Below are 26,812 nucleotides of genomic sequence, written 5' to 3' on the forward strand. Positions count from 1 at the left end.
GAGTAATTTGTTGAGATGTTTAAATGTATTTACATTGTGTCAAAATTTAGGTATCCACAGTTGGGTTTACTTTTTGAAAGAATAGATTCAAACATCTTTCTGTGAATGTGAAAGGAACAGAGTTCAAACATTTCTTTCCTGTTTCTATTTCATAATTTAAGGTAACACTTCAGTTTAAATACCAATCGCTACTGTTAACTGCTGGCTTATCATTAAGATAGTGGCTGTTTATTAGCACTTATAAAGTATGATCTTATTCTACATCCCTAATCCTACCCAAACACAGCTACTACCTTACTAATGATCAAGAATCGGTAATTATAAGTAGTTGTTTAGTAGTTAACTAGTTGTTTATTTAGATAAAAGTTTTGATTAATTGCTTATTAAGAGCAGAAATAGTGTCTTTCCATAACGTGTGACCCAATTTAGTATAAAATCCTAATGGTTATGCTTTTTATTAACACTTGAATTAATTGTTGAAATGCAAATGTTTTAAAAACTACAAACGTATAAAAATTTATAATGCAACCATTAGAACAATTTTGTTTTTAGCAAACTTCTTACATGGATAGATCTCTAAATAAAAATAATACTTATTTTTTAAATAATTAAATTAAATTCTGCATGAAAAGGAAACTGTGAATGTGTTTTCTTCCCTAAACTGGTGCACAGCCAAGTGAAGCATGGGGGGCGGGGTTATTTTGATTAAATCTGATTGTATTTCAGAGCAATACATCAAGCTTTAAATTTGACTGCGGGCCGACAAATGGATATATGCAGATGTGTACGTGCACGAACTGGGCGGCTGTGCCCGATTCATGCCAGCTGGTGCTTAAGGTAGAGCACTGTTGGGCATGCCAGATTGCGCTGGCATCGTACCCTGCTTTTGGAGTCTGGTTCTCCTCTTCTCCTCCAGCTCCTTCTGAATCTTATATATCTTCTCCGCCAACAAGTGGTAATACTCCGCCTGGAAGAGATCATCAAATGATTTAGTTTAAAGCATATAGAATGGTTAATTTTAAAGATGTGACCATATTAGAGTAATTCCATTCAAATTTCAACCTTGACATGAAAAAAAAAAAAGTTCATTAAAATAAAGAAAGCATTTGTAAGCTGTTTGTGTAGGCTTGAATTTTACGTCACAGTAAAAATGCTCAAAAATGTCTATTGATGTTTTCAAACTATTTTATCTGGATTACCAAAGTCACACAACTGGTGATTTCACATCTGTCACATATATAGAGGCGAGATATATATCCAAGGATGCCTTTTCAAGTTGTTATGAAATCTGTGTTTTCGAAACTAATGAAGAGAGTCAGAAATGTAGTTCAATTGTTTAACCTGACATGTTTAAAATAAAAAAGACAAAATATCTTAAATGTTTCTTAAAATAAACTTTATTGTGTTCAAAGGAGAGAAGTTGTTTTTTTTTACCCAGACCTTTTTAGAGTAATCACAATACAGTGAAACTGTAAAACCTTGTGAATCTTTCCTAAGGTTATCATACAATCAGAATCTTATATTGGCCCATGCCTATCCGTAACGCTGGAATTGCTCATTAGCAACATTTCATTTGCCAAAGGGTCAATTATTCACTACCAAAAGCACTAGATGAATAAAGCTTTCAAAGACATCAGTTTCAAACCAAGCAGTTGTTTTGTTCTGTTGTGTAGTATAGCAAATTTGTGTGACCAACTTGTGTGTAATAAAATTTTAGCATTGGAACTCCAAAACAAATCGTTCACCCATAAATGAAATCGTTCTACCCAAAATTTACTCGCCCCAAGTCTAAAAAACTCACCCTAAGTTTCTTATCGTTCAAATCTGTGTTCCTCTGAACACAAATGAAGATATAAAAAAAATTCATTCATTCATTCTCCTTCGGCTTAATCCCTTATTTATCAGGGGTCGCCTCAGCGGAATGAACCGCCAGCTTATCCAGCATATGTTTTACAAAGCGGATGCCCTTCAAGTTGCAACCCAGTACTGGGAAACACCCAAACACTTGCACATTCACACACATACACTACGGCCAATTTAGTTTATTCAATTAACCTATAGTGCATGTCTTTGGACTTTGGGGGAAACTGGAGCACCCAGAGGAAACCCACGTGAACACAGGAAGAACATGCAAGCTCCACACATAAATGTCCACTGGCCCATCGGGGACTCGAACCAGCGACCTTTTTTTATGTGAGGCGTCAGTTCTAACCACTGAGCCACCATGTCACCGTAAATGGCTTACAACTTTTACTTTTTGTATAAACTATCTGTTTAAATCATTTTTTAAGCTGCATTAAAATTAAGACATTAAAAGATATATTGTGACTGGAAAAAGACCACTGAACACTTTTTAGAACACTGTCTAACACTAGACTTTGAGAGCGATTTCATAGACTTAAAGGAAAGAATGAAGTGATTGTGTTTGTATTAACCAAATATATATCCACAGACATTCTTACCCTGCTATTTGCAGATTCGTACATGTCGCCCTCCACTTTCCGTGCATAAGCTACAAGGTTTTCCATCCGCCTGTCCTTCAGCGCTGCAGGGTCTGGAGTCGGGAAGATGGCCTGTACACTACTCACACACACACAGACACAAACACACAAAATATATATAGAAAAAAAAGGCTCATGTAATAAAACGGCACCTTGTGTGTGACCATTCCTAATGTGTGCAACTGCTAGACTGAAGATTTCAAATCCCAGATTTCAAAGGGACAGTTCACCCACTCAAGTGTTATAAAACTTTTATACATTTCTTTTTTCTGTTGAACACAAAACAAGATATTCTGAAGCTATCAACATCCATAGTAGGAACAAAAAAGTACATTTACCAGATTATCAGTTTACCTTTGTATTCAACAGAAGAAAGAAACTCATACTGGTTTAGATTAAATCAAACCAAATCACTTTTATTGTCACATCCGCAGCGCATGTGCTATGATGAGTAAAAAGCTTAGAACAAGTGAAGTGTGAGTAAATGATGACAGAATTTTCATTATTTCATAAACTATCCCATTAAGAAGACGAGTTAGCAAACAAGCAATTTCTGGTCACTTTTTTAAAATAATTGACCCTTTTTTCAACAAGGATACAGTAAAAAGATGAGAGAGGGGAAGTGACATTAAACATTCATTATGCTTCAAAAAATGTCAATGCTATTGTAACCCACTGATGTCAGTTTCTATATTATTAAAATGCCAATTAAAATATCTTCAGAGATAAGAAATCTCTCAGACTACAAGGTATGTGATGGCATCAACTTTTCTTGTTGCAATACTTGCTGGAGCATTCATCACAATATCCTATATCTATATAACATTTTGCATGTTGATCTATATTGTGCATATAAAACAGAGCAACGATACGTTTCAAACTAATTCAATTGCAGAAGGACTACAAGTACAAGAGGCCTCTTTACACTATCCAAACAGGTCTCATTAGCAATCACTGATGCATTCATTACAGTGAAAAACAGCTACATTTGATGCAAATGTTTTGTTCCTTTGAAATAATACAACTGAATTTTATTAGTTATGAGCTCTAGAGCTGGATATTGACATCAATACTTTTTAGGCACTGTCTGAATTGTCTCGAAACTATCAAGTATTGAAAAAAAGTTTCATTACCAATTTGGATAAATCACATCAGTGTTAGTAAACCCACATATGTGTGACAGCAAATCTATGGCAAAAATAAACAAACATAAAATAAATAAACTGATGCTGGCACACTAGCTAAATTACTTCTGTGAGAGGATACAATGTATACAGTGCCAATAGAAAATCATAATACCATATGAAAATCTTTACCTTTACTCGCATTACACCCTGCTTTCAGAAGACCTTCGGGATAAAGACACCGGTAAGGAAAAGGCTACAAAAACTTTTCAAAGGCTGGAAAATTATTTGGAATGTATCTTAATTTCTGGTTGTGTGACTAGTAATTATGCCAAGTAATTAAGTAATTAAAAAGTGTATGATGATTTTCCATGGACACTGTACATCAAAATGAAAATAACAAAAACCCGTTTAAACAAAACCTCTGCATTCATCTGTATTAAGCTGGATTTATATTTTTGCCTGGCACCGCTGACTGCGCGCACACCTCACAAACAGACGAGGCTTTTATACTTGGCGCATTCACCGTTGTGATATTCTTTAAAACAACAGGGAGGCTGTCAAAAGAAACCGACAGTAAAGTCAGTTTTTCCAAATTTTTCAACAAATCCTTTCCTCCTTTCCCACAACTGTTGCAATTTCTAGCAAAGAATTATTGCTCATCTGGTTATCTCTATGATCATGGATCATAAAGGTGACTGTAGAGTCGTGCCGTTTCAGACAAAATCTCTTCAAAAGTTTCATACTCAACTCACATCAAACGCAGCGCCATGCAAACTGTTTGCTCGAGGCTAAAAAACAATCATGCGGTCCGCCAGCAGAAATCTCTTACGTACACCCAAAGTGAACCTCCACAAATACATCGATGACGTCACATTCGCCGTGTGCACTCAGGCTTTAGGGCTGGCCGAAGTGGCAAAAATGCAATCTCGATAATTATTTTCCATATTGTAGGATAACGATAAATATTTCAATATAAGATGTCAACCCTTCTAGACTTAAAAGAGTACCCCAACAATGATTGAAGCCACAAAAGTTAGAGGGTCCATAAAACGGCATAACAAAATCTTTAGTGGACGAAAATTTGGTAACTCTATTATCAACACACATTTAGATTCCCATTGTTGCACATTTCTGCTGTCTAATTGGCTCTTAGGTCAATATAGAGCAAAACAAATCGAGAGCTTATCATTGTTATCAACATAAACTTGATCAAGAATATAATACCGTTTATCAGCCCTAATCTTTTTCAATATCTTGGTCATGTTATCTTGGCCAGATTCATGTGAAAATGTTAATGTTCAAAAAAGAAGTAACCTATTACCTCTTCAAACATTTGGTTCTCTTATGAACATCACTGAAAATAAATAATGTAATAAATATAATATACTGTAAATAATGAATATTGAAAAATATCTTCCATATAAATATATCTATCTATATAAATATTTTCTAAATATCCTTAAAATGCCATTCAAAAGTTTAAATAATAAATAAATATTGAGGGTATTTTGAAGTCACCACAATCGCAATAATCAAGATTAATTATTGCATATCTCAAACTGTATTACACACCACTACTCAGAGCAACAGTATGTGTGTGTGTGTGTGTGTACACATGACTCACAGTTTGTGTACAAGGTGATTGCGGAGGTCCTGTGTGATGTCTTCATGCCAGCTCTTCCTCATTCCAGCAGAGGGCGGTGTAGCGGTCGCAGCAGAGCCCATGTTACCAACACCAGAGCTGTCATTCATCAAGCTACAAGACACAGACAAACCGTCAGACATCGATGTGAAGCAGCTACTAACCAAAAGTTTTTAAACCAGTGATGTTCAATACCTCTGAGCGGTCATGTTCCTGTGCAGCATGCCATCGGGCAGCATTCCTGGATGCTGGTTTGACATCGGCGCACCGACTCCTCCATTCACTCCCATTGAGTTCCCACCTGCTGCAGCACACAGTTTAAGACAATGTAGGTCAAATCATATATCATATATATTTTAATTTAATGCCATGTCAGCAACAATGGCTATTTTCACAGCAAAAGCATTTCATTAATAAATATACAATTAAAAACCACAAACAAATGAATACACAAATTAGTTTTTTTTTACATTAATATAGGATGCAAATTAAAAAAATAAATGTTTCTGGTGACAGACACTTTAAGACAATGTAGATAAAACATTAGTACACTGCAAAAAAGCAGTTTACTAATGGACGTCATTACACTGCAAAACGTTATTTACTTAGTATTTTGTGTCAGCGCAAACAACCAAACAATCCTTAATCAAGATGCTTCTAATTAACTTCAAGATTAACTTCTGAAAAGACAATATTGCATGGTGATTACTTAGGTGATTGTCCCAAGAAACCATTTTTGTTATGTTGATTCTGTTTTTTTGTCTCTTCACATGCGGAGGGCAAACATTAAGGGTGCTTTCACATCTGTGGTTCGGTTCATTTGGTCCAGACCAAGGGCAACAAATGATACATTGTAGCAGTTTTTGGGTGCTTTTCACACCACACCGATTGCTTTGGTCCGAACCAGTTGAAAAGAACAAAAATGCAGTCATGTGACAAAATCCACATCACTCATTGGCCAGATGTTATTGAACGCATTTCCTAAACTGCTTTTCGATTGGTCAGAATTATCGTGTGGGAAAATGCCAATGGAACCCTTTCAAGTAAACAAACCTGCAGACACAATGTCGCTTTTTTCTATGGAGGGACAGCTGCGCTGGCTGATTATATTCCTGGTCATTGTATACTATATAGTTTGTATACATCACTGTAGACAAACTACATTCAGAGAGTGAAGTGCGGCTGTGGCTAAAAAATAATGTTTTATTGCATTGCAAACAGCAAAGGCACATCGCAGTTAATACACATTTTTACTACTAAAATTCCATGACTTTTCCAAGACTTTGTGGGTTTTTCTGTTTTTCCTGAACTTTTCCATGCCTGGAAAATGCCATGTCAAAATTTCATGACTTTTCCAGGTTTTCCAAGACCGTATGAACCCTGCTTTAGGAGGAGGCGTGAATTAATTTAGCTAAACTGTGACATTGTCATCTTCCAGAAATATTACCAACAATCCATCAGGTAATGTTTTTGCCTCTCTCTCTCAGTGCGTCAGACTACGGCAGCTGGATTAGTTCAAAATTGCGCAGTACTTTTTGCGGTTTGGTCTGTTCCAGCTCGGATCATGTTCTCACCACAAACGAACAGCTCCAGGACTTGTTTGAAAGCGTACCGAGACTACCTCATTAAGGAGGTCTTGGTTTGATTTTTTGGTCTGTTTTTGGTGCGCACTCGAGTGCGATTGCTTCATTCACACCTACCCAAACAAACCGCACCAAGAGGGAAAATAAGGTAGGTGTGAAAACACCCTAAATGAAGCGGTCCTAAACTATTTAAACGTGTTTTAATATTCTGTGGAAGCTGTATGACAAAGAAAAGTTTGTCTGATCAAAATGTTCGGTCTGAACATTACAATAGCTTTTTCTACCTGCCTGTCAAAATATGTAATTGCATACCTCTGCACACCCTGGATTACTTAATGTGTGCGTTCACAAATGCCTTTCAGTCAAAAAATTCCAGGCAAACATCAACAACCTACATTGTTTTTTAATTTTAGAATTGCACTTACTATCTGTACTATAGTTTTCATTGAGATGAATGTTATGTGATGCATTGTAGTGATGTATTCTAGCACGCGTTCAGGTGGCATGGCTTTGGATAATGATTTGCAAGGTGGGACGTAGGCCTTTAGTGCTATCAGTCTAATGTTAGAATTTTTCAAGATCTCATAATGCATCTCTAAGACCTTTTTTTTTTAAAGAAAAATGTTTATAAATTAAAGATTTTATCTAAATTTAGTATTAGATATTTGTTATTTTAAGCATAAAATCTTTTTACTGAAAAAAAGACTTTACCTTTACCCACTATACCTTTAGTCACTTTGTCACTTTTGTCACACCTGACAGGAATGCAGCTTTATTAAAAAATATGTAGATAATTGAACTGAAATAACTGTTCAATTAATAGAACTGAAATGTACTGTAACTGATATAATTTTGCAGGGGAGAGATTTCCTCTTTTTCATTCACAGTGAACTGAAAAAAATGTTATTTACAGGACTGAATGATTATATTGAATAAATATACTAAATAATACATGCTAATAAATGAAAATATTCTCTAGTTATTTACTACTGACTTGAGTAGGCCTTTGCGATATAATTTTCAACCCGTCCTGACAACATTTTTACAAAAAGAATTCCCATGTGTGACTCCTGTAATATAGCATCTTCCAATAAATAAGCTTAATATGATACCACAGTTTTAGATACCAATACCATGTTAAAATGTCAGAAATCCCTATTACAACTTCAACACCACAGAAAAAAAACACTATTAGATTAGAACAATTCTGAATTTAAAAGATTATTGGAAAGTGAAACGTCAGTAATAAAAGCAACAAGACAGTCAAGACAACTCAATTCAAGATTCACACACTGTTTGAGATGCAGCTTTGTGTGTTTGCACTGTTATACAGAAAGCAGCATCTGAGTAACTGTATTTAGTTTCACATCATCTTGCATAAGGGATTAAAATAACTTGAATGTTAACAAATCTTAAAGATTACACAAACTCTCACCCATGTTGTTGAGCGACCTCATGCCAGGTTGACCGGGTACAGAGGTCTGCTGATTTTGATTGGATGCTTGGTTCCCTTGGTAAGTGAGTCCAAGAGCAGCATACGCCCTCTCGATGGAGCTTGGGTCAATCTGACTGGGTGGGTTAATGTTTGGAGCTGAAGGTTGGCCACCAGGTAATGACCCACCTAAAGGACCACCCATGGCCATCCCAGCACCTCCCAATAGAGCTAAAGAGAAATAGAGAGATGAAGGATGAGAGATTGAGCTGCCCTTTTCTAAATACACCTTTTTGTCCATACACTGAAAGTTAAATCAAGGATCACTTTGGAACACCACTGACCATTATTTTATGGATGAAAACAGCTAAAACATTTTTTCCTTTGTACGTATCAGGCTCTAAACATAAGGATAATCTTGAGCATAATCTTGTTTCCTCTATAGAATATATATATATATATACACACACACACACACACACACATATACATACATACATACATACACACATATACATACATACATACACACATACATATACATACACACATACATATATATATATATATATATATATATATATATATATATACATATATATATATATATATATATATATATATATATATATATATATATATATATATATATATATATGTGTGAGATTAGAAGTTTATTCTATAGAGGAAACATACATATATATATTATACATTAAGTTATATATACAATAACTTGCCTAATTACCCTAACATGAGTAGTTCACCTAATTAACCTAGCTAAGCCTTTAAATGTCACTTTAAGCTGCATAGAAGTGTCTTGAAAAATATCAAGTAAAATATTATTTACTGTCATCATGGCAAAGATAAAATAAATCAGTTATTAGAAATAAGTTTTTAAAACTATTAAGATTAGAAATGTGCTGAAACTATCTTCCCTCCATTAAACAGAAATTGGGGAAAAAAATGAACAGGGGCGCAAATAATTCAGGGGGGCTAATAATTCTGACTTCAACTGTGTGTGTGTGTGTGTATATATAAATATATGTATATATATGTATATATATGTATATGTATATATATATATATATATATATATATATATATATATATATATATATATATATATATAATAAAAACATGAATTGTGAGATTCATAGTCATCTTTTCTTTTTAATCAGAAACAAGCTTCCAGACATTTCTGCATGTTAACTCACATTGCTGGTTTCTTTTGTCTCCGGCGCTCTTTAGCGGCAGGCAGACAGGACAGTCATGCCGTGTGCAGTTCTTCCAATGAGAGATGATCTGTCTGGAGGACGCGCAGTGAGCCACTGTCAAAAAAACACAAGCACATTAGTGAGCCACCAGTAAGACACCATGTCATCTTGTTTAGGGTTGAAAACATAAAACACAAATCAAAGATTTAAAAAAGCTGGCTCTGCTTACCCTGGCAGGATTTGCCGGCCTGACAGTGCGTCATGTGATTGAGGACGTTCTTCATGGTTCTGCAGTGAGGCAGGTTGCACTGGCGGACCTCTCCGTTGGCCTGCTCTCTGCGATGGCACTTGTGAGCGTGCAGTAACAGCACCAGCTGCTGCTGAATCAGTTTACGCTTCTCTGGGTCCGCGGCAGGGGGCGCTGCCGTCCCACCTGGCCCCGATACACCACCCACCACACCTGGGCCCTGCTGGAGAAAGACAGACCGAAGAGTGTTTTCATGCTCCTGCAGTTCCAGATGGAAATTAAGATTTAAAGATCAGGAAGTCAGCAGACTGGAGGGTCCATTAGCATTAGCAAATATGGCAACATGTACACAAATTTAAAGAAGATTTTAAACATTCTTCTTCTCACCAAAGGTGCGTTTATTATCAGTATTGCAGCAGTATTGCTGTACATTAAAAAAAAAAAAAGCTAGTTATTCCTGTGATGCCAAAGCATATACAGCAGTCATTTCTGCAGCCTTCGTTGACACTGGATCCATCAGAAATCATGCTAATATGCTGATTTGGGGAAATGTGATGCTTTGAGTTTTTCCAAGACTCTTTGATGAGTGTAAAGGTCATAAGAACAGCATTTTTTAAACAAATGATATTGGTAACGTCAAACTGTCGCTTTTGATTAATTTGTTTAGACTTTTTTTCCTTCTGCTTTGTTTCTCTCTGAAGTATTATATACTCACCGGTCACTTTATTAGGTACACCTCTTCAACTGCTCATTAACGCAAATTTCTAATTAGCCAATTACATCGCAGCAAATCAGTGTATTTATTAATGTAGACATGGTCAAGACGATCTGCTGCAGTTCAAACAGAGCATCAGAATGGAGATGAAAGGTAATTTAGGTGACTTTGAACAAGGCATGGTTGTTGGTGCAAGACAGGCTGGTCTAAGTATTTCAGAAACTGCTGATCTACTGGGATTTTCACGCACATCCATATATAGGGTTTACAGAGAAAAAGAGAAAATGTACAGTAAGCAGCAGTTCTGTGGGCGCAAATGCCTTGTTGATGCCAGAGGTCGGAGGAGAATGATGAAAGACCATCTTTAAACAAACAACATGTCCAACCTTGAGGCGGATGGGCTACAGCAACAGAAGACCACACCGGGTGCTAATCCTGTCAAGTAAAAACAGGAAACTGAGGCTACAATTCGCACTCCAACATTGCCTGTTCTGATGAGTCTCAAATTCTACTGTGACATTCGGATGGTAGGGTCAGAATTTGGCTTCAACAACATGAAAGCATGGATCCATCCTTCCTGTTATTAACGTTTCAGGCTGGTGTTGGTGGTGTAATGGTGTGGGGGATGTTTTCTTGGTACACTTTGGGCCCATTAGTACCAATTGAGCATCGTGTCAATGCCACAGCCTACTGTTGCTGACCATGTCAATCCTTTTATGACCACAATATACTCATCTTCTGATGGCTACTTCCAGCAGGATAACACGCCATTTCAAAGTGCGAATCATCTCAGACTGGTTTCTTGAACATAAACGTGAGTTCACTGTACTCAAATGGGGCACCTTTGGGATGTGGTGGAACTGGAGATTTGCATCATGGATGTGCAGCCGACAAACCTGCAGCAACTGCGTGATGCTATCATGTCAATATGGACCAAAATCTTGGAGGAATATTTCCAGTACCTCATTGAACCCATGCCATAGAGGATTGAGGCAGTTCTGAAAGCAAAAGTGGGTCCAACCCGGTACTAGTAATACTTAATATTTGTAGTATCTAATATTGTGGCCGGTGAGTGTATATCCACAGCAGTCCAAAAATTTAACTAAGCAAATAGGTAAGAGGCTCCCTTTGGATAATTACTGCATGAACGCTTCTGTTTCAGCTGATAAGTTATTTAACCCTAACTGATGCAAAGAGAAGCTTCTCATTTCTGTCAGAAGACACATCTGCAGTCAGGGATAAGATGTTCATCTGTTTCTAAATGCATCAAAAAAAGAAAACATCTAAGGAGATTGCTGAAACTAGTAAAAAATGCTGTAAGACCTGTCCAACGCATTATTAAAAATTTTAAGGAAAGTGGGGAACCATCATCTTTGAGGAAGAAATGTAGCCATTGGAGAAAAAAGCTTTTATCAAGAACAGCGACCACTTAATCTTCAGGTGAAATCAAATTGTAAAAAAGAAACAGTAAAACTCATAGCTGTGTTTAACAAGAGCCTTTACACATGTACAATGTGGAGGAAACTCAAGGTATTGGGGCTAAATGGCTACACAGCCTTTAAAACCCTTATCAATGAATGGTTAATCCAAAAAAATGGTCACAATTTGCTAGGAAGTATAAAAATTTCACTCTGGAGCAACGGATGATTAAAGTCATGTGGACTGATGAGTCCAGATATACCCTATTCCAGAGTGATGGTACGTAAAGATAAAAAGCGAAGTGGCTGAAGAGATGCACCCACTATGCCCTGTGCTTACCATACAAGTGTGGGGGTCGGTTCTGTGATCCGAGATGCTGCAGATGGTCGGGTCTGAGTTCAGCAGCATTATGTGCCCAAAGAATGAGGTCAGCTGACTCAAACTAGACTCCTGGAGGGCCACAACTCTGCACAGTTCTGCTCTAACCCTAATCAAACACATCCAAACCAACTAAAGGTGTGCAAGAATATTAGAGCAGGTGTGAGTGGTTGAAGCTAAAGTATGCAGAGCTGTGGCCCTCCAGGAATTTACTGACCTAAATATACCCAAATATACTGAATGAGCAGGTTTTTCAATGAATAGATTTTTTTTCTCCCTTAATGGCACAGGCATATTCCAAGATGACAATTACTGGATTTATCAGGCTCAATTTGTGAAAGAGTAGTTCAGGGAGTGAGAGATCGTTTTTAAACATGGATTGAACTCCACAGAGACCATGTTGAGAATTTATGTTATGTGCTGAAGAAGACTTTACGCAGCAGTCCGACTCTCACATCATCAATACAAGATCTTGGTAAAAAAAATTTAGGCGAGTCAAGATAGGAACAAATGTTATGAAAAATGTGTGCCGTAATTTGGCCCACACGGAATCTGCGCGAGCTGAATTTCGCAGATTTTTAGCCCTTCATTGATTCTTTTTATTTACTTGTGTAAACGTGTGCAAATTTATATTTTTTTTAGTTTTTAACTTTATTTCAGTAATAATTATTGACTAATACGAAAATATCCAAATGGTTTATTTACAATACAGTTTGTAAAGTAAAATTTTCTGTCTTTGAGTAGAAATATTATTTAGAAGACTTGATTTGTTCACCAAATAAAGTGGATCTAATTGGATTTGTATTGTAAACATTAAATACAAGTTAAAAATGTATTACTTTTTATTTTATATATTAAGGTTTTAGTTATACCTCTAAAATTATTTAGCATAAATCAGCAGATTTTTAACACAATGGAAAACACATGAAAAAATATAATTTAATGCAGTGCTTCTTGTTTGATCTGATTCTGTCTTTATGTCGTATCTCAGTCAGGCAGTGAAGAAGCCGTTTTTTAAAGAAATCTGATATTGTATGGGTTGACAATTAACTGGAAGCCCTGCAGCTGGATGGCTGAATTTAAAATTGCAAATACCCCATTATGTGAACAAGTGACTCATTTCAGCCTTAGCTTTAATGTCTATTTACAGTGCAAGGGTAGGACTTTTCAGGTTCTCAATAGTAATTGACTGGACAAAAAAATCTGAGGGGTAGCATAGTGAAGTGTAATGTAATTAAAATTGTAGTCATAAGAGAATGTAAGTTTTAAATGCATTTTAACTTCTCAATCCAAATTTTGTCATCATTTTGGAGTAGAAATTCATAGTTTGGTTCAATTTGGGTGCGATAAGGGAGAAGAAACGCAAAAATGAAATTCGTTTGCAATGGCAAAGAAATTACTTGCAAATTTTTTTCATAAACTTTTGTGGGGACAAATCTGAAATATAATTAGCTAAAAAAAATACCGAATAATACTGATTAAATCAGCAGCAAAGAATGTGAGTTAGATCAGTTTTCTATGTATTTGAGATATTCAAGGAGCTCTGGGCAGGGAATTTGCAGGTGCTTTTAATTCTGGTTTACACACTCGCTGTGCATCCTGCTCATGAAGGTGGTTATGGAGTGTCAGATCCACTCTGCATCCACTGATGTGAACAGGAACACTCGCTCACTCTGCTGTCAAGATTTGAAAAGCAAAACTCGAGCGCTCAGTCAGTCTGTCCAAGAGTTTTAATATGTCTGTACTGCTACTTATAAACTGAAGAAAAACCATCATCACTCCACCATGCTCTCACTTATTTTTTTTTTGGTGGGCGGCATCTGTATGGTTTTGGAAATGCTGATTGGAAAAGAAAGAAGGAGCACTCACTTAATTGGCTAGTAAATCTGTCACGCCTGAACCTGAAGTTTTGCACCTAACAGTTTGGTATGAATACTTATTTTTGGGCACAATACTGATCGTTGACTACACTACCTGACAAAAGTCTTGTCGTTGATCCCAGATATAAGAGCAACAAATAATAACTTGACTTCTAGCTGGAAAAGTGTTGGAAGGTAGATTTTTCAGATGAATCATCTGTTGAACTGCATCCCAATTATCACAAATACTGCAGAAGAACTATTGGAACCAGCATGGACCCAAGGATCTTATAGAAATCAGTCAAGTTTGGTAAAGGAAAAATCATGGTTTGGGGTTACATTCAGTACGGGGTGTGCAAGAAATCTGCAGAGTGAATGGCAACATCAACAGTCTGAGGTATCAAGACCAATTCAGGGCAAAATCTTCAGCCGGATAGCGTTTCTTCTCAATACTTCAGCCTCAACATCACAATTCCTGAAAGCAAATAAGATCTAGGTTCTCCAAAAGTGGCCAGTACAATAACCAGACATGAACATTATGGAGCATGTCTAAGATAAGATGGAGGCATTGAAGATGAATCCAAAGAATCTTGATAAACCTGCAAGAATGCTTTTTTTTGCCATTCCAGATGACTTTACTAATAAATTATTGGACTCATTGCAGAGATGTATGGATGCAGAAATCCAAGCTCATGGGAGTCATACACAATATTAATTCTTTTTCCACTGCATCACAACTTTATATTATAAAACTGTGCATTATTTCTGTTAAGTGACAAAACTATTGTCTAAGTTAAGTCAGACCTTACTGTCCTAATTAAATAATTTAAAAAATCAAGGCATGATACAGTTTATTTTTGCAAAAGAATCATAATCTAGAGGCCTTTGCCTTTCATATTAGCCACTTCTGATACCAAATGATCAAATAGAAGTCAAGCGATTATTTGTTGTTCGTTAAAACTTGAATAATACTTTTGTCAGGTAGTGAATGACACATTTTCTTTACAGTTTTCTTACCATGCCACCCATGTTCTGCCCAAGCTGAGGTTTCTTGTCCATATTAAACTGGTTAATGCTGTTTGGTTGACCCGCTTTGTTTTGGAGTTGAGGCCCAAGTTGAGACTGTCCTCCGCACTGACCATATGAACCGCCATACGGGCCTGGAGCACCCATCATCCCCATCTGAGACAGAGGAAAGAAAAAAAACAGGAGAAAAAATTATGAGCTACGATTCCAATCTTTATATTTTCAGTTTGATCCATTAATATGATGATGAAAAAACAGTTGAAGGAATATTAACAGCAAAACAAGCTTCCATCACTAGGTTTGTTTAATGCTTATTTCCAAAACTTTTAATTAAGCCTCATTTCTGTAATGTTAGTGACACAGTAGTATCAATTCCCCAAAATAAACCTCAAACAGCTGCTTAAAATCTAGAAAGACCAAGCAAACAAAATAGAAAATGTCATTCCATCTTTTTTCTGCCCATTTCCTGCAGTCCAGGTTGTGCAATCGCCTGTGAATCAACAAAATGGTGCGTAGTTCCTTGTATGAGGCAAAAGACAAGGTTTTTTAAACTGAGATTGTTTCAGTGTGAAGATTCATATTACTGACTGTCTCGTCCAAACCAAAGAAACACCACAAGATGGCTACGCATTCATTTCAATCGTCTATTTCACTACCTGATTTAGAGAATGGTCTTGCTTGACAAAAAAATAAACAAAGGGTTGGGTTTCAGCTCTGTTATGAGATGATCACTAATAAGAACTGTGTATTGAAACAACAGCTGAACGTTTTAGTTTAGTTTTAAAACCTAACATTCTACAACTACACACGTCTTTTATTAGTTCTGTTAAGTTCTAAAGTGTGAAAATAAGAAAACCTGGTTTTTAATTTATTTATTTAATACCAATAAATACTAAAAACTTTTATGTTTGACCTTTAACATTTAGTATCAAGCTATATTCAAAGCAACTAAACAATAAAGTCTGGTTTCATAGAAAAGATAGGTGTGTGACAGGAATTTTCTCATTGTACTTTTGACTGCATATAAATAGTTTTGAAATAGGAAGTTTGGAAAGAACATTGAATGGCCTGCTCTTCAAGAAAAAAACAACAGTCTTTTGTAACTATGCATTTAATGATCCTTTAGAATCCTTTGGCCCTCAAGAATCATTGTCCTCTACAGTTATTATTCTTATTCTTATTATTTTTCTTATTATGATTATTATTATTAGGTAAAGTGAAATTTCACCAGTAATTAATTCACCGAAACACTTCACAATACCTTGTACTTATAAGAATTTATTAGCAGTAGTGGGCAAAATAGGCCATTTTGTTGTGGACTTGGCTTGTAGACTGCATCAACAAACATTTGCGAAATAATGGGTGGCTCTCAGGTGCTCTGTGAACTCATGTTATAGGTGGACATCTGTGCAAAAAGTCCATTGTTGTAATTTCCTTACTACTGTTCATTCCAAGAATAACTGTTAGCAGTATAACAAAGCGAAAGAAATTGGAAACAACGACAACTTGGTTATGAAGTGGTAGGCCACAAAAAAAACAAAGAGGATGCGTAGTGTATGCTGAAGCACACAGTGCACAGAAGTCGCCTACTTTCTGTAGTCAACATCTATAGTTATTAGCTCAAGGACAGGCGTAGAGAGCTTCATGGAATCGGTTTCTAAGGCTGAGCAGCTGCATCCAAACCTAACATCACCAACTTCATTGCAAAGCAAGAAAAGGCAATGGTGTAAAGCACACTGCCACTGGACTCAAGAACAATGTAGATGGTTTCACACTTCTCTGTCTGGCGATCCAATGGATGAGTCTGGCTTTGGCAGTTTCCAGTAGAACGATACTGGCCTTATAGCATTGTGCCAAGTTTGGTGGAGGTAGGATTACGGTGAGAGGTTGTTTGCAGGGGTTGGTCATAGCCCCTTATTTCCATTGTAAAGAACTCTTAATGCTTCAGCATACCAAGACATTTTGGAACATTTCATGCTCCTACTCTCCATGAGTGAGTTCAGTGTGGAAGAACTTGACTGACCTTTAGAGTTCTGACCTTGACCTGACAGAACACCTTTGGGATGAATTAAAGGGGAGACCACAATCCAGATCAAAAATTCCCAAACAACATACTCCAGAAGAATTGTGGAAAGCCTTCCCAGGAGAGTTGAAGCTGTTATAGTTGCAAAGGATAGGCCAAATCCATAATAAACTCTACAGATCTCAATCCGGATGTCATTAAAGGTCATGCCCATGAAATCAGGTCCAATTGTTTACTACATGTTAAAGACAAAGGAAAGAGGCAAAAGAATGAGTGTTTGCAGTCTTTAGCGAAACACAGTAGGTGTTCTATCCTGATTTGGGGCTACGTTTCAGCCAGTGATGTTCAGAATAATGTCTTAACTGATGGACTTGTGAGTCCTGATAAGTACAATTCTGGAAAGGGCTTTACTTAAAATACTGATAATGATCCCAAACATGGGTGTCATGGTGGCGGAGTCGGTAGCACGATCGCCTCACAGCATGAAGGTCACTGATTCAACCCCCAGCTGGGTCAGTTGGCATTTCTGTGTGGAGTTTGCATGTTCTCCCCATGTTCGTGAGGATTTCCTCTGGGTGCTCCGTTTTCCACCACCGTCCAAAGACATGCAGTACAGGTGAATTGAATTAGTTATAAGTTAAATTGGCAGTACTGTATAAGTATGTAGTAAAAAAAAAGAAGGAAGGAAAGAAGGAAGGAAGGAAAGCCTAAATCTAAAGAAAAACCTAGGGAAGTGCCGAAAGAGCCCTGATATTAACTACAATTACATACCTCATAATAATTATTAATTACATTATCTGATATACAACTATGGGTAAAATCAACAATGAAATTGATTGTCAATGAATGGCATAGCAGATTAGTTGGGCTGCTCAAGTGACTGAGAAGCATGACGACAAGATAGAAAGCCCCTCGTGCAATGGCAGGTACAGAAGCAGCTGATGGAAAAAAATCATGCACCCCTAGTCCTCCAAGGTATCAAAAAATTTTACATTAAATGCCTTAAAAAGGATAATACCCCTCACTCTACGAAAGACTGAATTTTCGAGGGACAGAAGTACTGGCTCTAAATTAAATTAGCTTAAATTAAATGGTGGGATTAGAGTGAGAGACTCCATATTTAAAATCAACAGACAACAGCAGTAGTAGAATATCACAATTAGTCTATGTTATGGTTTTCAGCTCATTTTAGCTGATTTCTTCCTCTGTTTCAAAAAGAAATTGTTGCTGTTTATTTGTTTATTATTTATAATTTTGATATTTCAACAAATTCTGCCATTTAATATCTCAATCTTGGCATGCTTATGTTCTAATTTCATAATGTGAATATAACAGGTGTACAACACTTGTTTTGCTTGTATTTTAGATATTTAGAAAAATTTTACCGTTCTAAAACAAACCGCTTAGACAGATTTAAAATGTCAAAATCAAAGATCATTGACCTCAATATGCGGCTTTTATATATATTTCTAAGTACACTTTCAGTGCTTCCTATACATAGACTTTAGTTGGGCGGGAAACCCAGGTAAATTAACGGATGCTAAAGTATATTTAGTGACACATCTTTTTACTATTATTAACATCCAATTACCAAGCATCCACATTCGATTAAGTAGCGAAAAATCTTCTCATTCACCCGTTTTGTTCTGTGCGCGTCAGACCTGTCAACACTCCCACAGACCGTCGCACATGCTTTGCAGACCCACAGAGATATGCCTTTTTCGGGACTTATAAAATTAGTCCGGCCCAGGTTTCTAAATCTCTTAAAATGTCCGGATACAACTTTTGCTTTTGCTTTCTAAAGCTCTTATGCGTTTTTGCATTACCTTATTACTTAATTCAACTTTCGCTTAAGTTTGTGACTGACTGCGCATACACAGTTGTGCGAGCAAGAGAAACATTCAACAATTCATTTTTTTCAATCTAAACGACTCAAAAAAACTTTAGTATATATTAGAAGAGGACAAAATGACTGGTCTAAACTGGCTGCAAAATGTAAACCATTAAGTTATTCAACGCATTTGCCTTATTTAAATAATCGTATAACAGAATTCATTTTTCTTCCATTTATTTCTCATTTATTGATTATTTTATTAATTTGCTGATATTAGTATATTACATAGGCTATCTTTTAGCATAAAATAAGAGAAATAGTGGATTACTTTTTTTATTCCAACAGTCCTTTTTACTTTAAATCATTGAAAAGAAACAGTTTAAAACAGTGTCACAATAAATAAAATTGTTAAAAATGTAATTACGTTAAAAAACATACTAAATATACAGTTATACTATATATTCATACCTCATAGTATAACTGTTTATGTGCTGCGGGTAAATGGCGTTTTTCAATCCGGCTACCACAGCAAGTATATTTCAAACATGTGGGACGTACTGACATTTACACATAAATAACAGCCTAATTTAGAGTTTTATACAGCCATAATAAGCAAAAGGTCACATCTTAAAAAGTACTCAGCACTTTATCAGATTAATCTGGAAAAAAAATATTGGCCAACTAATCAATTATCAACATGATTGCTAGTTGCAGCCCTATATTACATAGCCCATTATTTGAACAATTCGACAGGACACACTCAACAAAACTGTTCAAAATGCCAAGGGAGGTCACATTAAACACCAACTTTAACTTAAAGAATCATTTTTATCCTAATTAGTTTTGTTTTGTAAATTTATGTTAATATTTCCCGTATTTTCTGTTCGTATCTTAATAGAAAAGTAAATTTGGATACACATTCAGAAGTGTGTACAAGTCTTCGTCAATCAAAAGCTTTTCATACAAATAAAAATCTGTACAAGCACACAGAATCCTTTTTCTCATTATTACACCCTGATTTGTTCCCACGTTACCTTGTTCACTGCTCCTGGTTGCTGCGGTCTCATTGCTGCCTGTGCCATCTGCTGCCCTGCATTTGGCTGCTGCAGAGAATCGGGCAGCATATTCCCGTTGCCAGCCATGCCTGCATTCATGTTCACATTGGCGTAGCCCATTCTAGGTGCACCATTCATCATCTGCCCACCCATCATACTCTGCGGCTGTCCATTCCCTTTCTGGGTGCCCATCATGGCTCGGTTCAGTCCCCCCACCATGCCAGGCTGCGGCATCATGCTAGGCTGCTGCTGAGGGCCACCCATTCCCTGAGTAACAGGGCCACCGCTCAGACCTCCCATCATTCCTAAGGAGGCAGCGTTACCGGGGCTGCCGGTGGCCGTGGAGGCGGATGGAGGAGCACCAGGGCGGAGGAGCTCAGACAGGTGCTTGTGTTTGGCCGCAGTGTCTTGGCCCGAGACGCCCAAAGGGCCTGACATCCCTCCTCCACCCAGACTGGTGTGCAACTGGCTGGGGTCCATCCCGTTTGGAAGGCCCAGGTCGGAGGAGTTAATGAGCTCATCTGGGAGGTCATGCTCCAGGTCAAACAGAGAGCCAAAATCTGAAAGACAGGAAAACAGACCTTTAGGTTGCCGCTCACAAAAAAATCATTCTCAATTAGATAAATCAAAGCATCATTAAGGCCTGCTCACACATAAAATGATAAGCATACCCCGTTTCCACCTGGAATAATGTGTTAAAGTGAGAAAAAAATCTAAACAAAACTAAAATCTGTCAATTTATGCACCCTCTACTTCCTCCAAACTTAATTCTTCTGTTGCACAGCAGTGAAGAATGCTGGAAACCTGTAGCCATTGACTTCCATAGTATTTGTATTACGTACTATAGATGTCAATGGCTACCGGGTTCCAGCATTCTTCAAAATATCTTATTTTGTGTTCAACAGAAAAAAAAAAGGTTTGGAATCATTTAAGAAGCAGTAATCGTTCATTTTTGGGTCATTATCCATTTAAAACGCCCAAGTTTATTAAAGTAAAGAGGAACATAATTCCCAAAAATTGTTTCTCCTTGTCATTACTATTATAGACATGTCATGCATTAATATATAGAATTATATCTTTAAATCATTATCACGCTTGGTGTCAACAGTATGAGCCATTGGAAAAGCAATCCAATTTTACTGAAGTGCATATGAATGTAACTTGTACCTAAAAAAACCTAAAAGACAGTGAAATGAACAGCAAGTCTCCAGTGGTCAAATATCATCCGGTTAATCGTCTCGGTCAATATATCGGTCTATCAATCAGTATACAGCAAGAAATCAACAAAATCTGACCGAACTGCAACTGAACAAATCTCTGCTGTTGGCTGCAACAGATGATTGTGATGAGAGACAGAGCATTGGAGAGCAGTATGCAGTAGAACCGGTGTGCATGTCCTAATGGTTCATACTAATAAAAAACACATGGTATGGCATAACAATGGACAAGCTCTGGGACAAAATGGGGGCCTTTTTCCTACATAATGGCAGGTCCTGATAACAGAAACATACCAACAACTAATACATTGAACATACTCTACATATGAATCCGGCAAACTTCTGAGCGCTTGTGAGGGACTTATAGAAAAGCAAAGCGATTAACCTGACAACGTCATGAATAACTAAATATTTTGTTTACCATTTTGGCTGTTTTAAAACAAAAGGAAACGGGGTATAACAGGGTTGAAAATTGGTAAAATGCCACACAGGTAATATAAAAACCTGATTTCATGAATTGCTGTCACAATATAATTAAAGAATTTTTTAATGCATGTATATTTAGACATGCTCATGATTAAAAATCACAGTGTTTATCATATTTCAAGCATTTGTGGCACACAAAAAACTGCATATATAGAATTTAAAATGTATATACATTAATGAAAATATTCAAAACATTGCAAACTTCCATTGGCTGGCTTATAAAGGTGTTGGGACAGTGTGCAATAGAATAACTTAAGGTAAATATTTCAAGTTTAAAGTTTACATACATCACCTTTCTCAGTACTTAAAGTAGTTAGTAGTTCTCAGTACTTAAACAGTGCTATATTTATATTAAACTTAATATCAGTTATTACTTTAGTTTTATATACAAAACTATTTTGATTCGTTTCCTGTTGTCCAATTGCATTAAATTCATGCAATAATAACAGCAACCAACTGCTTTGGATCACAATCTACCATTTAAAGAAACAAATGTACTGATGGATTGCTACAATTCATATCAAACATCATCCTGTTAGACACTAAATTCCGCCATAGAAAACACTGCTTCAAACAGACTGTTATGGGTAAATAGTCTCCAATGGTCATGTTGCTTTTAGCTTGGACACCTCTGCTCAAAAAGCGAAAACAGCAAATCACCTTAGGCTAGTTTAAGATGTATATGAGCTAGCATCTACTGCTTATTGTTGACTTGCAAACACTATCATCTACCATGTAGTTCCTGTAAACTAACTCGACAAGCTTCAACTTCATTGCCAACCGTGTGTCAGCAAAGCGATGTGATTTATAAGGAGTTCATGTGGAGTTTTCCCATTTCCTGACAAGCTCAAAACGCATCACCTCGTAAACCTTTGACACCAAAGCATTCTAATAAAGAGACACAATGCGAAAAGTTTGTGTAACTCACACCCGGAAAAACACTGCACACTCGGATGACCATTGTAACACACACCTCATCAACTTCAGATATAAACACGGAGACAATTAGCCTGCTAGCTACTCTGCTAAGTTATTTAAATGCCTGGGGTTGAGACAAACACACACACAACAAAGGGAAGCTGTTAAAACACACGTCGCGTGTCTTATTTTCATACATGCACGCGAACAGCGACGGTGTGCAAGCGCGAGACTCACCGCACACCGCAGCGCGTGAACATTATTATTGTTATTTACCGTTTCCATCGCTTGCGGAGACCGACAGAGCCGGGGAAGACAATTTAGGCCTCTTAGCTGTAGGCGGACCGGAGTCCAGCACATTATCGGCCATAGTTTTCCTCCGGTTTAGTGTTAAAGCATATATCCCGCGTAGGATAGCCCTTCCTGTGCAGTCGCTAGCCGATGAGCGAATGAAATCTCCCCGTTCACGAACACCGGACGGATTCCCGTTTCCCTTTCATGGGACGATACATGCATGCAATGCAATGCTTGAGTGTTCAGTCCACCTTTAATGCTCCCTTTTAAGAATTTGTAGTCTTTAGCTCCTCAAAGTATATTTCCGAAAGGAGGAGGTGAAGGGAGGAACAGACGGTCATGCAAGCTCGCCGCAAACTCACGTAGCCTCCTCGGCGACCGAGCAATTTTCCCGAGATTTATCCTCGCTGCTTGCATCCGTCTTTTCCGCCATTGTCGGCGGCGAACTGAAGTGTTGCTTTTTTTTTAAAGGCGTTGTGTACGAGAAAGCGAACTCACTCCGCTTCGTGCAATGCTCCCGATCAAACACTCGGATTCAGAATTGTGTGTCTTTCTTCTTTACATTGTAGCATGTGCAATTCTCGGCCAGCATCACTGTACTTCGAAGATTAAAAGTCCACCATGCACCTCAAAACTAGCACAGATGTGTGAATCTTCTTCATCAATGCCTTTATGTCCTTCCAAGAAAGTAAGACGGATGGAGAAAACGAATAAATACTCGGAATACAATTAAACAATGTAAAGGTGTCCTTTCGTCCTTACATAATACTCTTTGCAGAATAAATAACATGAGAAATGTGCACTCGAGGACTGAGGCGACTTCAGTTTGCATGCACGGACTACCGCGTTAAACGATTCCAAACAACTTGCATATTTCAGTGTCCATGTCGTGGTATTTTGCAACAACACTTCAAAGTGACAAGTTCAATGGTTTATTGTGCGTTCGTATCTGAATATGGCTCGTGCGCCCTCTGTGTGAATGTGTCCACTGCACGAGTTAAAAGTGTTTGCAGAAAATCTCTGACCATTGCTTCAGGAGACCACCCTGCACTGCGCACAGCTCGTGCATGCAAAATGCAAAGAAATGCTTTTAAAAGTGGCTGTCTAGCGGACAGAACATGTATGCAATTGGTCGAAGTGCGAGAAGATGAAGTCGCGAGCCAAAGAATGGGAATCGAGTGAAGTTGTTCAATGCATTTGCCTGTATTTCAGCGCACTGACACATCGAGCAAATAAGAATAATTTGTCACTGCACAGCCCGAGAGCTTCTTCGCGGAGCAATAAGAAAGAGCGAGAGGAACAGCGGTGGGTCGAAAATAGAAATGGACCGAAACGAGGCTGGCTTCACTAATATTTGGGGTCTGAAGCATCTGCCGATCCGGGTGATATTGCCAGCTGCACCCCCCAAAATCTGGGGGTCCTCAAACCCCTTTCATAGGCTTTGTGATGCTGTGAACCCCCCTGCGCGTTCATCCCTTTTAAATTTCTCCCTTCTCCTGCACAGTTCCTGCGATTTTCCCCACTTTCGCTGTCGTCCGCCAGCAACCGGCGATGTAATTTCACAGATATTCCCACTTCGTGACGCTGTTATTTTCCTTTTCCCCTGACGAGCTTCCCTTCGTTTAAATGTATTGCCCTCTTCCGCCTCTCCGCTCCGTTTCAAAAAAAGAACAGAAAAAGAAAGGCAAAACCAGTCTGCTCTTTGATTTCCACACGGGAGAATCTGTAATCTGCCCTCCGTGTCCTCCGCTAACCGCCCGGCTTGTGTTTTCTCCGGTCTGGATCCGCGAGGACGGAGCCGGCGGCGCTCAGAGTCGCAGTGGTCGGCGCTCGAGTGGCTTTTTTTCGGTCGCTCCTGCCTCCTTCACTCTCTCCGCACAAACAAAATGGCGGCTTGTTGTTTCTACTCCTCTGGCTGGGGGGAGGGAAGGTTGGAGGTGCGGTAACATTAGTAAAGGGGGGTGGAGGGGGAGATGGCGATCGGGATTTCCCGGACAGTGCTGTTTCCGTACTGTTTCGGAGTTGCGACTGTTCTGGGCGGGTGCAAGACGGGCTCCAGCATCATCTGATGTTGGAGCCACTAACGTTAGATATGCGAAACGATGCCCACTACGTTGTGTTACTTGGCGTGCAAAATAAGACTTGTCTTCGCTATCTGTAGGGACAGACAGCTTCCTCTGAGAAACGCAGGGGTCAAGTGCCTAATTTAAGTCCAGTAGCGATAAGAGGTGAGAACAAGGCATTTTTGGCCATGGTAGCGAGTCGTTACAGTTTTTCGATTCCTATAGTGAGCTGCCAACATGTAGACTGCATAGTGTTTATAATAAACACGTTCATCAGCTCACCTCAACATCCAGACAGCATTTATAAGCATGCATACACCTCAGAGGGTGCATCTGAAAACCTTGGTAGCTGACTATGTAGACAACATTGTGTTTATCATAATCCTGTTAGGTTTAGCTAAAAAATACTCAAGTTGTTGCCCAGAACATTATAATCAAGTCTTCTCATGTTAAAAGACTGTCTTAAAACTAAATTGAGGTAAAGTTGGTTTTATATTCGCACATTTGTTCAGAGACTACTTCTGACATGCCCCCTTTATTTTTTACCATGGTACTTTGAATATTTAGGCTGAAATCGCATTTAAGTATGATTTGAGTACTATTTAATTGACTATTTAAACAATGATGTATGATAGTTGTTGGCTGCTAATGTGGTTTCCATATTTAGAACTAGCAAATAATACTTTTCTGAAATATCATTGAGAAAGTCAGAATGTGAGAATATAAAACCAACTTTACCTCAATCAAAACCAAGTGTACTCCTTAGACTATCTTTTAGACACCTTTGATGAATTCTGAATGAGTTTGGGTCAAAACAACCAAAATAAAGGCTTGTTCTGCACCCCATAACAAGCTTACAGAATGAACTCTGTTCAAAACCCTCAGCCCGAACAGCTGCCTATACAATATTTTGTCCATTTGTTTTGTTCAAAAGCTGTTTTTGCAAAGCCAGATTTACACCTTGAACTCAAACTTACCTAATTTTTAATGCATGTCTACTTAGCTTTAAACTAAACAGTATTTTGTGTATACAAACACTACAAATCACTTAAGCTTAGCGTATTGTATAAAATATCAGTCAGTAGTATTGGCCATAAATGCATGGAAGGTCATCTCAGCTAAGACCAAAACCCAGTGAACTGCCCATAGACCTATTCTGTTTTCATCTTTGGAGCATTCTCAGCTCAGAACATTTAAAGACCAGTCAATGTAGAAAGCGTTTGAAAATCATAACTTGTTCAGAAGAGTTAAAAAAACTTATCTTGTAAACTGCCTACCTAAACAGCACTTCACAGTCTCACTGGCATGTTGAAAGTCTTTTCAGCTGAAAAACCTAACATAACTTCAATTGCATATTGGATATGAGTACATTGAAAGTCATAGAGGATGTCAAAAAGTTGCCTACCTAATAAGCATGCCACAAAACATAGCGAGCTATCCAAGTAGCCAGCTTTTTTATATGGGAGTTTAAAAGGAATAGTTCACCCAAAATGAAAATTATGTTGTCATTTACTCACCCTTTACCTATTTCAAACCTTCAAGAGTTTCTTCCTTCTTTTAAACACAAGGAAGTTATTTTGAAGGACACTGGAAACCTGTAACGCCACTTCCATTATAGTATTTGTTTTGCCTAATATGGAAGTAAATGAGTGGATGTTTCCAGCTTTCTTCAAAATATCTTCTTTTGTGTTCAACAGAATAAAGCAAAGGTTGGAACCCTTCGAGGGAGAGTAAATAGTGAGTAAACTCTTATTTTAGGGTGAACTATCCCTTTGTGTC

At 37.7% G+C, this 26,812-nt stretch overlaps 1 protein-coding gene across 31 annotated transcripts in view; it reads right to left on the minus strand.

The window, feature by feature from the left end:
• Positions 1–24,853, minus strand: part of ep300b (E1A binding protein p300 b) — a 58,988-nt gene extending 34,135 nt beyond the window's left edge. For 9 of the 31 annotated variants that reach the window (XR_012400982.1, XM_009299414.5, XM_073944440.1 and 6 more), the window contains exons 1-10: positions 22,953–24,853; positions 20,035–20,615; positions 15,135–15,299; positions 9,729–9,969; positions 9,500–9,613; positions 8,289–8,516; positions 5,466–5,571; positions 5,253–5,384; positions 2,463–2,580; positions 880–967 (exon numbers count right to left, since the gene is read on the minus strand). Coding sequence is in view for 30 of the 31 variants with exons in the window: in XM_009299414.5 (XP_009297689.1) it covers positions 880–967; positions 2,463–2,580; positions 5,253–5,384; positions 5,466–5,571; positions 8,289–8,516; positions 9,500–9,613; positions 9,729–9,969; positions 15,135–15,299; positions 20,035–20,615; positions 22,953–23,046 (1,867 nt within the window). In the remaining variant the exon portion in view is untranslated. Of the gene's footprint in view, positions 1–879; positions 968–2,462; positions 2,581–5,252; positions 5,385–5,465; positions 5,575–8,288; positions 8,517–9,499; positions 9,614–9,728; positions 9,970–15,134; positions 15,300–20,034; positions 20,616–22,952 lie in introns of all 31 variants that reach the window. The other 22 variants (XM_073944447.1, XM_073944441.1, XM_073944437.1 and 19 more) reach the window with 3 other exon arrangements.
• Between the last annotated feature and the right edge of the window lie 1,959 nt (positions 24,854–26,812).

Source organism: Danio rerio, chromosome 3 (genome assembly GCF_049306965.1).
Source record: "Danio rerio strain Tuebingen ecotype United States chromosome 3, GRCz12tu, whole genome shotgun sequence".
Taxonomy (NCBI): domain Eukaryota; kingdom Metazoa; phylum Chordata; class Actinopteri; order Cypriniformes; family Danionidae; genus Danio; species Danio rerio.